Genomic DNA, 12686 nt, shown 5'->3' with positions numbered 1-12686 from the left:
GGTTTATTTAAGTATGATTTTTATTTCTTCAAAATGGTTTATTTATTTTTGTTTTTGAATGATTTTTTTTTTTTTTTCCTGTTTTTAAGTTTTGGATTCTCTTGGGACAAAGCAAATCACAGGAGAATTCGAACTAAAAAAAAAAAAAAAAGGTAGTAATTGGTTTGGATGGGAATGAATAAAGTTATTGCAAAAACAGTCGTGTTTTTTCGTCTCGGAAATATTCTCTTCGAAATTTGTTTGGTTTTTCTCTCAGAAATATTTTTTTCCAAAATTTTTAATTGTTTCACCATCCGTGTTTTTTCATCTTTAAGAAATTTCTATCAATTTTTTTACTTTTAGATATATGTAGAGTACATCTATTCAAAAAATAAATTTTTTTGTTAAACTAAAAACAAAAAAATACGCAAACTTGTCAAATAAAATTATTTCGGACAACCAAACAAAGTCACTACTGTATTCGTTTCCTTCTTAATGTTAACGTCTATTAATTTTGAAATTAGGTACATTATTAGAGATGATTATTGATTTCGACATTTAATACTCCCTCCGTTCGAAAATGAGTGGCCTTTTTGGAATTCCGTGCCATTTTAAAATGCTTATATCTTTCGATTTATGAAGTTTTATGTGATTTTGAAAACTTTGTTTAATAGAACTAATTAAAATCTATCAAACAAGATCCATATTGCATATTTTTTAACACTCATATTGAAAGATAAAAGCATTTGAAAATGACACACTTTTCCAAAAATGTCACTCATTTTGGAACGGAGGGAGTAAAATATTGTGTCCTCCTAAACCATGATTGGCTGTTGGATTGGAATCATTTTTATTTTGATGCTAATTAATATAGCATCTCATTTTATCCGCTACTATAGAGGATATCAAGAGATGGGCGGAGTCAACACAATTGTCGTTCATCTGGTATAGCCGTGTTCTCAACAAAGCGGCACATTAGATTGCTTAACATTGTCTTAATAGAAAACTTTTGTTTCATATGGGTTGTATTCAGCCCGAATTAGAGTCTATTTTGATTGAAGATTTGTCTTAGGTTGCTTGTTTCTCTGGTGACATTTTCCAAAAAAGATAAAAATAAAATAAAATAATAATAATTCTATCAGCTACTCTAACTAATTCTTTTTCTAAAAATAAATTCTCCAAATTACAGCATCTTGTAGGTCACATTGAGGAAGCCCAAACCTGATGGCTAAGGCCTAAGGGCCCAAAACGTGAAAACGTACACAATTCGAAAAAGCACAACCAAGTGGGCTTACTTTGTACTATATAACTACAAGCCAATTTAGCTGGCCCAAAAGAGACTCAAAGCAGTCAAACGAAACGATGCATTGATAGTACTTTGTGTGTGTGTGTGTGTTTGATAACACAGTTGTTTGATAACTTACGCACGTCTCTATTAATCCTAGAGGTCCCATCTTATCGTTCACTTGCGAGGGAATGGGAGGGGCTGTAGTGCACTTGTTGCACTACACAGTCGTGTAGTGCGGCCGATCCGACCATCCATCTCGGTACGGATGGCTTGAATTTAATCCAAGCTCTCACAAATCCTAGCTGTCCACTGTTCGGATGAAAATCCGAACTGTCCATTGCAGAGATGGACAATCAAATTGACCACACTACACTGCGGGGGTGCACTACAGCATTCCCGGGTCCCTTGCAAGGATTCCAACTAAAATCAGAGCAAAGCTCTTTACGGACTTCAAAAGAAGTTGAAAGCAGGTTTTTGAACATAAGACTTAATAAGGAAACAAACTTCTAAGTCTCAGGCTTAACCATTAGACCAACGACTCTATCTGAACAATCAATTGCGTGAATAAATACGGTAACAAAATTAAGGAAATGTTTGTTACTGTAGTTTTCTTTTTTCACAAATGTACCCTTTTTACCTAAGGAAATTAACCAAAGAAAATAAAAAGGTACATATCGTAAACCACTTTACTAAGTCAACTTCAAATTCTACAATCATCATGGTTGAACATTTTGAGCATACATTGTTTTAGTAAGAAATCAGCAAATTGCAAAAGATGATCATGTCAACGGCTGAGTGAGCGATATATAGTCATTAGAAAATTTGAATGTTCCGAATGATAGATGTCATGACTTCATATGGCGACCGGCCCATTAGTACATATATATCAAACGCCTGGAGTCGTATATGTGTTTATTGTCTAGCATGCACTGCGGAGCGGACGATCCATCATCATTAGAGAAAAATTACTTTTAAATTAACAACCAATTCGTCTGGGAATAATTTGAAAAAGCTAGAGCTTTCACTGTCAATTATGTAATACTAGTAGTAGTTAATTTATTAAGTATCTTTCTTAAGCACATTAGTTGGCCATGATTTGTCGAGTTGATCATATATACTTAAGGCTGGCCATGTTCTACGCCCAGTGTCAATGTATATTCAAAATTTTGAACTCTATATATTCAAAGTTTATAAAATCTTATAAGCACAAAAGTCAGTGCACAAAGATCTAAATACAGATATGTTCGGGATCATCCGATGCACGTGGCTTTACGAAATAACGAAAGACACATATGCATCGAACTAACTCTGAACACACCCATCCATGGGTTGTCAACATGGTAAGGGCGAACCTGCGCTTGGAACATAGCAGGGTTCGATTCCCCCTGGAGACAAATCATGATTTAAGTGGGGGGCCATAGCGGTGGGTTGTTGTGCTAGTCTCCCCCGAGATTTGGATTACGCAGTCGGGTCCAATAGTGGCTCGACTGCAGGGTTATTCCTCGGTTACCAAAAGAAAAAAAAAAAACTATGAACACAACTGTTTCCAAGTATGTGCACGGAAATTTGTTCTTTTATAATCCTTTGGTTCATTAGCGGCCATGAAATAATCATGATGCATCACAAATATTACTATAAACGACAGGTGTGTTTGAAATCGTCTGATGCATGCGCTTCACGCAAAATAATGGAGAGTCCATATGCATTTAGACAATTCAGGACATATATATGTATTCGAATTTACGCATGAAAATTTGCATACGTAAAATTATATTGGTCTTCGTTTATAAAGTTTTGGTTCATCCGTCCATGAAATCATCATGCATCATGATAACTATAAATGCAAGTCTCAATTATTCTTGCTAGGCGATATTATTAACATAGGCAATATTCTTTTTGCTTTTATAATCTTTCTGATGTTAACAGCCACCATACTTTGGGGTTGTTTGTTAGTTGAGCAACCGTGGAATTTGTGGAGAGAGAGAGAGAGAGAGAGTGGGTTGTTATTTGTTTAGGTATTAGTGAAGCCCATGAAAGCTACAGAACGAAGCAGGGCTAGCTCTTCTTATGGAAACAAATGGCAGATATAATTCGTGTGGATGATGCTCAGATTATAGTTAATTATAAATCAGAAAGGAGGCTAATTTTGGCACTCCGGTACTTTTGTAGGTGGGAGTTCCACTTTTTACTTGACTTCACGTTAAAAGTGGAGCACGAAATCAGGAAATATCGTGACAAGTGTGGTCACTTGATCTCACTTTTGCTGTGACTGTGAGTCTACTCTCCCAATATTGGCTTTTTTGTAATATTAATTCAATAAATTCAAAAGTGAAACTATCATAAATGATGTAATGTACAAGCAACAATCACGTGTTATGCACGTGATATAAAAAAATGTGTAAGAGGCATAAATTTTGGAAGAAAAAAAAATAGTAGGAAAATGGTTAGCATCGTATATAGCTTAATTTATAGTTTAGAATGATTGCGAAAAAAATTTAGAAATTGAATTGTCAATTTAATTATGAGAGATATTTGATTTTAGATTTTAGAAATTGAATCTGAAGCTAAAATCTGTATCCAGAGTTATCGTAAACACGTTCTAAGCTACTTGGCAAGTGAATAACTGTACCCTTTTTCTTTCTTTCTTTTTTTTGTAGGAAACATTAACCCAGAATATAATAACTGTACTCAATTGTTTGTTGAAATCAGTAATGGAGACAAATTAGAGCATTGTATAAAACAAAATTGGAATGGTACGCAGGACTCCATGTGAAGACAACTTAACTACCACATGAAGACAGCTAGAGAAAGTACTAAGTACAAATGATAGGGTACAAGTAAATAAATCAAAATGGAGGGCCTTTCTGAAAATAACAAGAGTAACTACCCAAAAAAACAAAATTTGATCAACTTTTTAGATAAATTAGTAAATTTATGGTATCTGATTTTGTCACTTCTCTATTTGTTAACCCCACTTCTCCTATTGTTTTTGTGAAGTGAATTCAATAAAACACCCAGCAAGGGTGTTTTGTTTTAGTAAATTTTTCTAATAAAGTGTAAAGATATTTTAGTAAATTCACTTAAATAAAAACAAGGGGAGTGACATTAACAAACAGAGGAGCCACTTCTCTATTTGTTTACCCCACTTCTCCTCTTGTTTTTGTGAAGTGAATTCGGTAAAACATCCAGCAAGGGTGTTTTGTTTTAGTAAATTTTTCTAATAAAATGCAAAGATATTTTAGTAAATTCACCTAAATAAAAACAAGAAAAGGAGTGACATTAACAAACAGAGGAGTGGCAAAATCTGCTGCCCAATTTATTTACAATGTAACTAGTCAAAGTTTGAAGGAAGATTGACCTTAAAAACTCAGTCTCCAACATGTTTAACTTATTGGATTGCTCCCAATGTATGATTCAAAGTGTCCAATTCGCAATTAAACAAAAGTCAAGGGGAAAATCCAAGAAAAAAAATCCAACACCAACCGAACCTAACAATGGACATTTATATTAATTATTATTACTACTATTATAGTGTCTAGTGACTGTTGCAGCGTCTGGAGCTTGAGACAACTCATAAAGTTTTTTAAACATTTGTGCCCTATTACTATTCCAAGCAATTTTCTTCGAGTGCTATTTTATTCACCTCTTGAAAAAGCGAGTTTACATTATTATGAGGTCTATGCGGAATTTAATTTTGATGATCTGAATCGTTTATTTTATAAGAAAACTTTGTTGTTAAAATCCCTCGAACTTTGTAACGCATTTATCTTGTTAAAATCCCTCGAACTTTGTAACGCATATATCCGAACCAACTCAGCACCCTTGTAATCTCAATGAGAGCGAGGGAGTCAAAACTTGTCGAATACAAGAATTACTCTTTTTTTTTATTATTAGGAAACCTTTCCAATATGTTGTTTCTTCCTTCCCGACTCTTTCTTGGATTGTCGTTCATTTTTATTTTTTTTTATAACCAAGTGTCCGGGATTGCGCTCACCTTGAGTAATCGTGCAGATTCCTACATGGTTGATATAGTGTTTAATATAAGTTGTAAAATTCTCTTTACTCCCAAGTAAAGTTCATTACCCTCTGTCAAAACGAAAAAAGACAACAACAAAAAGAAACGCATGGCCCACAAAAAAATTCAAACAAGATATTGTAATTGAATGAACTTTTAATCAAATGTTTTTGACTCGTTAAAATTCAAAACAGATATTAAATCAAAGTCGATTTTTTAATTGGATTTTTTTCTTATTTATTTTTCTATTTATTTGCTAGCTTTGCGTTATTTTTTGGCGAATCATTGGACCACATAAAAATTGTGTCACGTGACCATGTTCGATTTGGGTTTTGAAGCAGGTATTTAGATTGATGGATGGAGAGAGATAGATGGAGAAATTTTATTAGATTCCATGTCCAAGGATTTTGAGAACCCAAAACGGACAAGGTTTTGAGAACCCAAAACGACCAAGGTCGTGATGCTATGCCACGGAAGCAGATTCAGTCAAGTGTGCTATGGTCAAATTTGGTCTAATTTTGGGTCTTTCCGGGCCCACAATAATAATCGGAACCGTTCACTTTTTAGAGCTCGCCGAGTACATTAACCTAATTAAAAATCACACTTATCCGATACCATTGATATGATTTTGAAATGCATTAAGCTTCAAAAAATTCTATTACATGGATTGTAACCCAGTGTCGCACTTGTTTTTTTCCAAACTTAATGCATTTCGAAATCCTGTTAAGTAGTATCAGATCAACGTGATTTTTGACCTGATTAATATTTTCAGCGAGCTCTAAAAAGTGAACGGTTTCGGTCATTATTATAGACCCGGGAAGGGTCCACAAATGGACCAAACTTGACCATAGCACACTTAGACCGGATCTGCTCCCCCACGACCACAAAAGAATTTTTTCGCGGCGGAAAGAGTGGAAGAAACACAAAATTAATCCAAACAAAGCACAACCAACCAACGACCCAGTCAACACTACCAAAGAGACCCCACTCACCCCCCATGGGAAGCACATCCACATCCTCCACTACCACCGTAAATCACACAGCCCACACTATAATGCCGTGCGAGCCCCAAACGCGCCTCCCGCGCGTGCTCTCTACGTGACTATGGACTCGAGTGAAGGAAGAAGGCTGGGTTTTGTTTTTTTGGGGGGGGGAGGGGTGGTGGTGGTGGTTTGGGTCCGCAACTAACAAACCAGACCAGACGCCCCACTATCTGAGTTTATCACGCTGCCCTCCTTAACTGATTTCCAAAACCACAAATTTCTTTAATTTCTAGATTTTTGCTCTTGAAAATAAATACGTAATACTAATCGATTATATGGATCAAATGTAAAATTTCAAAAAAAAAGAAGAAGCAACAACCCTAAAATTCATGCCACAATAATTCTTTCGTTTGTCTTTCGGACACGCTCTCAATCTTCGGTCTCTCGGATTTGAATAGGTTATTTTTTTCTTGAAAAAACCCGTCCAGTTGTTCACAATCACACTCATACTTCTTGTCCTGCGCAAACGCACGTGAGTTATGTGACTCGGCACACCCTTTTCCATATGGAAGTGTACCTCCAACTTCCAAGTATCCAACACCACCACCACCCAACAATCGCAGCGGCACAAAAGTGATAAGAAACCCAACCGCATCTCTTACGCGTGCTTGTTGCCGCTTGGTCTAAGGTCAAAGAGAAAAGGCATGGATGGCAGTGCCTTGATACTCTTTTCTTTCGTACATTTTTATGGGAACCATTCACGTAGTACCCAAAAAAAAAAAATATTGTGGGTTGGGGAGGGTAATAGGGAAATGGGTCTCTAATCGTTCATCTTGATAATCGACAACTCAGATCTTAATCAAGTAAAGAACTGATCAATTTTGTAAACAATTTGTGTGCGTTTAGATTCGATTCGTTCGTACCGAAATGAACAATTTCTCTATACCCATTAGGTAAAGAGCTATTCAACAGCATGTCCGAATATGACATTAGGGTACCAATGTGACAATGCCTAAAGATCATTGAATAACATTTCTGCATGTTGGCTGGGAGAGGGGGACCCCTAAACTAACAAAATCAGACTTGGGACCCACTATTTTGAGTCTATCACGCTTGCCTTGGGGTCCAGCTAAGCGTGACAAGACAATAATAGTGGCATAGGAAAAGGCATGATGGAAGTATAGAGCAGAGCAGGGGGTGAGCCACCAGGCAACATTGATGAGTTCTCTCTCTCTCTTTCTCTCTCTCTCTCTCTCAATAAATAAGATTTGCAATATGGCGTGAGTAGATAAAGAAAAAAATCCCCCCAAAAGTACAGAAAATAAAATCAAAGACTTCTTTTTGCATTATTGCAGTGCTCCCACACTGATAGACACAACTAATCTCCCACTCCACAAGTCTTCCTTCTTAAGCAATATATGTACATATATGCATGTTTGTATACATGCACATGCACATGCATGCATGAAATTCTTTGACGGATCCTATAGGGCGGCTGATCCGACCGTTCATTTTGCCAATGGACGGCTCGAATTAAACTCAAGCCGTCAGCGTCAGAATGGACGGCCGAATCAACCCCTAGAGCCCCTGTAGTGCGGGCTGCTGCACTACAAGATTTCCAAATTCCATTTTAAAGAGCAAAAAAAAATTGGGTACATGCTCGAACGCATTTTAATGTTGGCCGAGACATTCGGTTATTTGAAGAAAATGAGTTTATGTCTGCACACAATGATACATATATGTACAAATTATAATGATACAAAAGGGCTGACATTAGGGAAGGGAAAGTCATTCGGCATGTTCTTTTCCAGAGGGGTCACTTCATTGCTTAATTAGTTAGAACTGCTTTTCCTCATTAAAGAAATAATCAAGCTTAGTTGGCATTAATTAATGTTAAAACTACACCTAACTAACTAAAGCCAAGCGCATTCATCGATGAAAAAAACAAAACCAAATTGTGCTTTGGCAGTTTCGAATCTCCCACAACACTAACAAAGAACACAAAAACCCAGCTTCATTGGTAGATGAAAAGACTCCAAAAACAGGAGAGAGAAGAGAGAGAGAGAAGAGAGAGAGAGGGGCCCGAGATAATGCCATGGTCAAACGCCAGCATCGAGGCATGTGATGTGAAACGAGGAAGAAGAAAATCTGGAGCCTTTTTCGGCTTCTGTGCTTCATACCCTGAACCCATCTAAAATGGAAAATAAAAAAAATAGTTTAGCAATTTTTTTATCCCCTTATTATTTTATTTGTCTTTGTTGCTGTTTAAACCGAATTTAATATTAATAGTATTTAATAAGTATAACCCTAACAGAGTAGAAAAACAAATATTCGAATGAAAAACTACACTAAAACTTATAATCAAATATTTTATTTTGGAGTATTTTGTTGCACCAAAATGTATTGTGGACTCAGAACTGCGTACTGAAAAATTTAAGTCAAAATAAAATGAATCTAAACTAGGTCAAAGTAGTTAATTAATAACAGGTTCAAATTAGCAAAATGACAGATAGAGACAGAGCCATGTTCCATAGATAAAGAGTACAGACAGAGACAAAGACAGAGCCATACAAAAAGACAGAGACAGACGTGAGCAAAAGTGGGGAGGGGGAGAGAGAGAGAGAGAGAGAGAGAGAGAGAGATTAACGCAAATCATTTTCATTATTAGTATTAAAACAAGATCTGATTCCAGGCCATGGTGTGTGGGTTGGAAACAGCATTTGCTACAAATCAAGCCAGCAAATAAACCACATGAGAACAAGTAAAGGGTTGTTTTGTAATTCCACCAAAACATTACTCCAACCCCCTACTCTTCTTCTCATTACTACAGACTCCCAACTTTCACAACATTTTATTTTATTTTCTTCATACTAACAAGAAAGAGAAACAAGCCACCACTCCTCTTGTTCCAAATTCCCAAAAAACCCACAAAGTTAATTGCAATTCAGCCCAGTATCTTTTTATTATTACCCTACCACTACCCAAAAAACCATTTCTTCCTCTTTCTTCCTAAAATATTCATCATCTTCTTCATTTAAATCTTCTTACCACTATTTCTCCCCTAATTCTATAACAATATCCTAATAATTTCCTAACCCAAACTACTACTTACTAAAAAAACACTTCTCCCCTATTTTTCCTTCTACCTTGAAAATCACCCCTATCCGAAAAACTTCCAAAAAACAACCCTAGTACCATCGCCCCCCGAGGTTTCAAAAAAAAGCACGATTGGATTGGGGCGGATCAGTAGCTCCACTCGGAAGGCAAACGGAGCTGCTGCTCATGGTTCATGCCCGCCACCTGTGCCCTGACGTTGCGCCTCTGTTGAGCCATCAGCACATTGTTCCGGTACTTCAATGCAGCAGCATCTGAATGCACAAACACAAACAAACAAAAATTTGTAAGTTCAAAATTTGAAACAAATACCTACTCAACAAGACAAAAAAAAAACTGTGGGTCCAGTGGCAGTTACCCGAATATAAACTGTGTATTGACCAAAGTCCGCAAACATTTTGAAAGATTATGTGACAAATCTCGTTATTAAATTACAAATACAGATTGAAATACTTCTACTTTATTTCTGTTTGAGGTTAAAGAATGTTTATAAACAGCTCATTTCTTCAAGTATGTTTGTTTATCTAGTTCGTGCATTTTGTGTGAATCTAGACATAATTTGAACGTAAGATACTACTCCTGAGATTTATACAAGAAATAAACAACCAACTAGATAGATAATACATTGAATAAATCCGCACTAATACTATTTCTGGCCAGAAGCAGTAATAGTACTAAAACAAACACAGCTGTATATACATGTGCGTTTCACACTGAAGATGTGAAAGCCCACAACAAATTGGACGATTTCAAACACGGGTGGCATTCAAATACTTACCCATTTCTTTAAGAATAGTGTAACAAGCAAACAAATTATTTAACACTTTTTTGAACCACAAGAAAAAAACAAACAAATCAAACTTGAATCAACAAAAACTGCTCTCAACTTCTACAGAACCTTATTACTTGGTTTTACACAAATTTCGCGAGCGCGAATGCGAAAGCGTCTGCAAAATGCCTCCCGACCGACTAAAATTCGCGAGGATTAAGAGCATGAGCGCGTGCAATTTGAAGGATTATGTGACTAAGGTCTTACCATAATCTGCGGTTGACGTCCTGTTAAACTGAGCCTGATGAAGATGAGGTTGAGATTGGACATCCATGGCCTCCAAATTCAAGTTCAGAGCCTGCACCACTCTATCCGGAAGCAAAACCGTCGCACATGCTGCTAAATAAAAGCACAAAAAATCCAGATAAATAACCCCGCAAATAAAAGAAAATACGAAACATATCTGGCAAAAATCATTCGACTGTTTACAAACCTGGCTTCTTTCGGGTCTCAGTTGGGCTACCGACCCGGCGGGGCAAGAAAACCCCCGTACCAGCGCATTCCCTTTTCGCCCCATTACCATTTCCAAGAAACAAAGCTCTCATCCCAGACCCTGCCTGTGGTTGCTGCTGCTGAGACTGTTGCAGCGTAGGCCAAGCCGCCGGCGACAAACCCAAAGTACGGCCGCCGCCGCTGGTTCTTCCCCTGTTCTGAACCACCTGGTGCGCCACCTCCGGCTGCCCCCAAATCGTAGTCCCCTGCTGCTGTTGCTTCATCATCTGCTGCTGCTTCAACTGCTGAAACTGCACACCCAATAAAAACCCAGTTAGAAAACCGAATCGGAAAATAAATTGCAGAAAAGGACGGGATATTAATTCGCAATTACTTGGGCGACTTGCAACTGCTGGTACGAGAGGGACTGCTTGTTGTTGGGCTGAAACCCTTGGTGGGTCTGCTTCAAGACGGGACTGGGGTTACGAGGGGGGCAAAACAGTCCTTCCTTCTGGTAATACCCACCAACAAAACCTTCGTTGGGGGTAGGATTGCTCATTCTCATCCTGGCGACCTCTCCTGCGGCCGCGTATAGGAGACTCCAAGCGGTGTCACTTCGGTTCAACGGTGCAGCCTGAGGCGGCGAAGTTCCCAGGGAAGGGCCGTTGGGGCTTCCCCTGCTCGAGCCCTCTCTCTGATAACCACCCATGAAACTGGACAGCGTCGATTGCGGCGAACCGGCCACAACCCAAGGCTATTAAAACACAAAATAGAACAAAACCCACAAGAAATTAGAGTAAATTAACAAAACCCACTAATAAAAAAGGCAGCGAAATAGTTTTCAGGGAACTACCTTTTGGTTTTCGTAGCAGAGAGCAGAGTCGGCTTTGAGCAAATCGTCCAGGAGAGTGGACCGAGCCAGCTTCCGGGTTAACCCGGCGAGGTACTCATCCTCGTCGCTCTCGGTCTCGGTGGAGCTGACAACGGACTCCACGGGAGAGCTGAGATCCGAATGGTAGTAAGGCCCGAACCCGGACGGGTACTCGTAGGGGAAAAGCAGCCCGGAATCGGCTTCTCTGTTCTTCCTGTTGATGTTGCTGCTGTTGTGGGTCTTGGTGAAGTCCATGAGTATGTCGTCGTCGGTAAGGAACTGGGGAGGCAGCCAGAACTCGCCGTCGTCCAAATTCTCCGCCATACGAAACGCCAACAGACAGATGTAGAAGAAACTTGGGGAAAATATCAAACAGAGGTGTGGGGTTTTTGATGACCCTCTGTTTTGTGGGTTTGCTGCTTCTTTAAGATTCAATTATAGTAGTAGTCCGTCCCCCGTTTGCTGGTTTATTTCACCGGGGGAAGGGACCCAGAACAAAAACAACCCAAAAGCAAAAAGAGAGAGAGAGAGAGAGAGAGAGAGAGAGAGAATTCTTTGGAGGAGTGGAGAGAGAGGGGGGAGGGAGCGAGGTTTATAGGGTATTTTAAGAGGGAGGGAACCCTAGGAGGGGGTGTAACCCACGTGGGTAGGGGTAGGGTGGATGGTACGCGCCACTGAGACTGTGTCACTGTGGAGTGGGGAAAAAGGGGTTCGTGCGGAGTTGTAGCCAGGTAAGACACGCGTAGATATACAGATTTGTATATGTATGTGTCTAGAGACCAGAGAGTAATATCTTCTGGGCGTTGGGAGGGTGGGTCCTAGTTGTCAGTTGTGTATTTCAAATAAATATCTTCTCTCCGGCTAGCAAATGTTAACTGGTCAGTCCAGTTTCTTGCTTTTGACATCGAAACCGTTCTTTTTTTAAAAAATGTGCTTCACTAACTAAAATATAATTAATTTTTAAATTTTAAATTAAAAAGAATGTATTATTAGAAAATAATCTGTATCGTGAAGCAAAAAATAAGCACTTAAAAAGTAAACGATCTTATGGTAACGGGGCTTAACTAGACTCGATGGTTAAGGAAGAATTGTATCTCAATCGCCTATTTCAGCAAACAATGATATAGATTTGCTATACTCTAATCGGGTTTTTTATACAAATCTAATCCCTTAAA

The 12686-nt window shown here is 38.3% G+C and overlaps 1 protein-coding gene across 1 annotated transcript; it reads right to left on the bottom strand.

Moving 5' to 3' along the window:
• Positions 1–8907: 8907 nt before the first annotated feature.
• LOC131327025 (uncharacterized) lies at positions 8908–12102 on the bottom strand. Its single transcript, XM_058359989.1, has 5 exons — positions 11494–12102; positions 11035–11394; positions 10642–10951; positions 10416–10544; positions 8908–9633 (listed from the first exon to the last, which is right to left on the bottom strand). Exons 1-5 carry the CDS (start codon positions 11833–11835, stop codon positions 9509–9511), a joined length of 1266 nt encoding a protein of 421 aa, XP_058215972.1. The 5' UTR covers positions 11836–12102; the 3' UTR covers positions 8908–9508.
• Between the last annotated feature and the right edge of the window lie 584 nt (positions 12103–12686).

The sequence above is a fragment of the Rhododendron vialii genome, chromosome 5a (genome assembly GCF_030253575.1).
Source record: "Rhododendron vialii isolate Sample 1 chromosome 5a, ASM3025357v1".
In the NCBI taxonomy this organism is placed as follows: Eukaryota; Viridiplantae; Streptophyta; class Magnoliopsida; order Ericales; family Ericaceae; genus Rhododendron; species Rhododendron vialii.
Note: the sequence above shows the minus strand (reverse complement) of the source record. Positions and strands in the feature narration are given on the sequence as shown.

Bases quoted from the DNA above. Each gene is read 5' to 3' on its own strand.
- LOC131327025 (XM_058359989.1), bottom strand. From the start codon at position 11,835: ATGGCGGAGAATTTGGACGACGGCGAGTTCTGGCTGCCTCCCCAGTTC. The intron at 11,395-11,493 runs GTAGTTCCCTGA...GTGTTTTAATAG, and splicing joins TCTGCTACGAAAACCAAAAG to CCTTGGGTTGTGGCCGGTTC. The intron at 9,634-10,415 runs GTAAGACCTTAG...TTGTGCATTCAG, and splicing joins GACGTCAACCGCAGATTATG to ATGCTGCTGCATTGAAGTAC.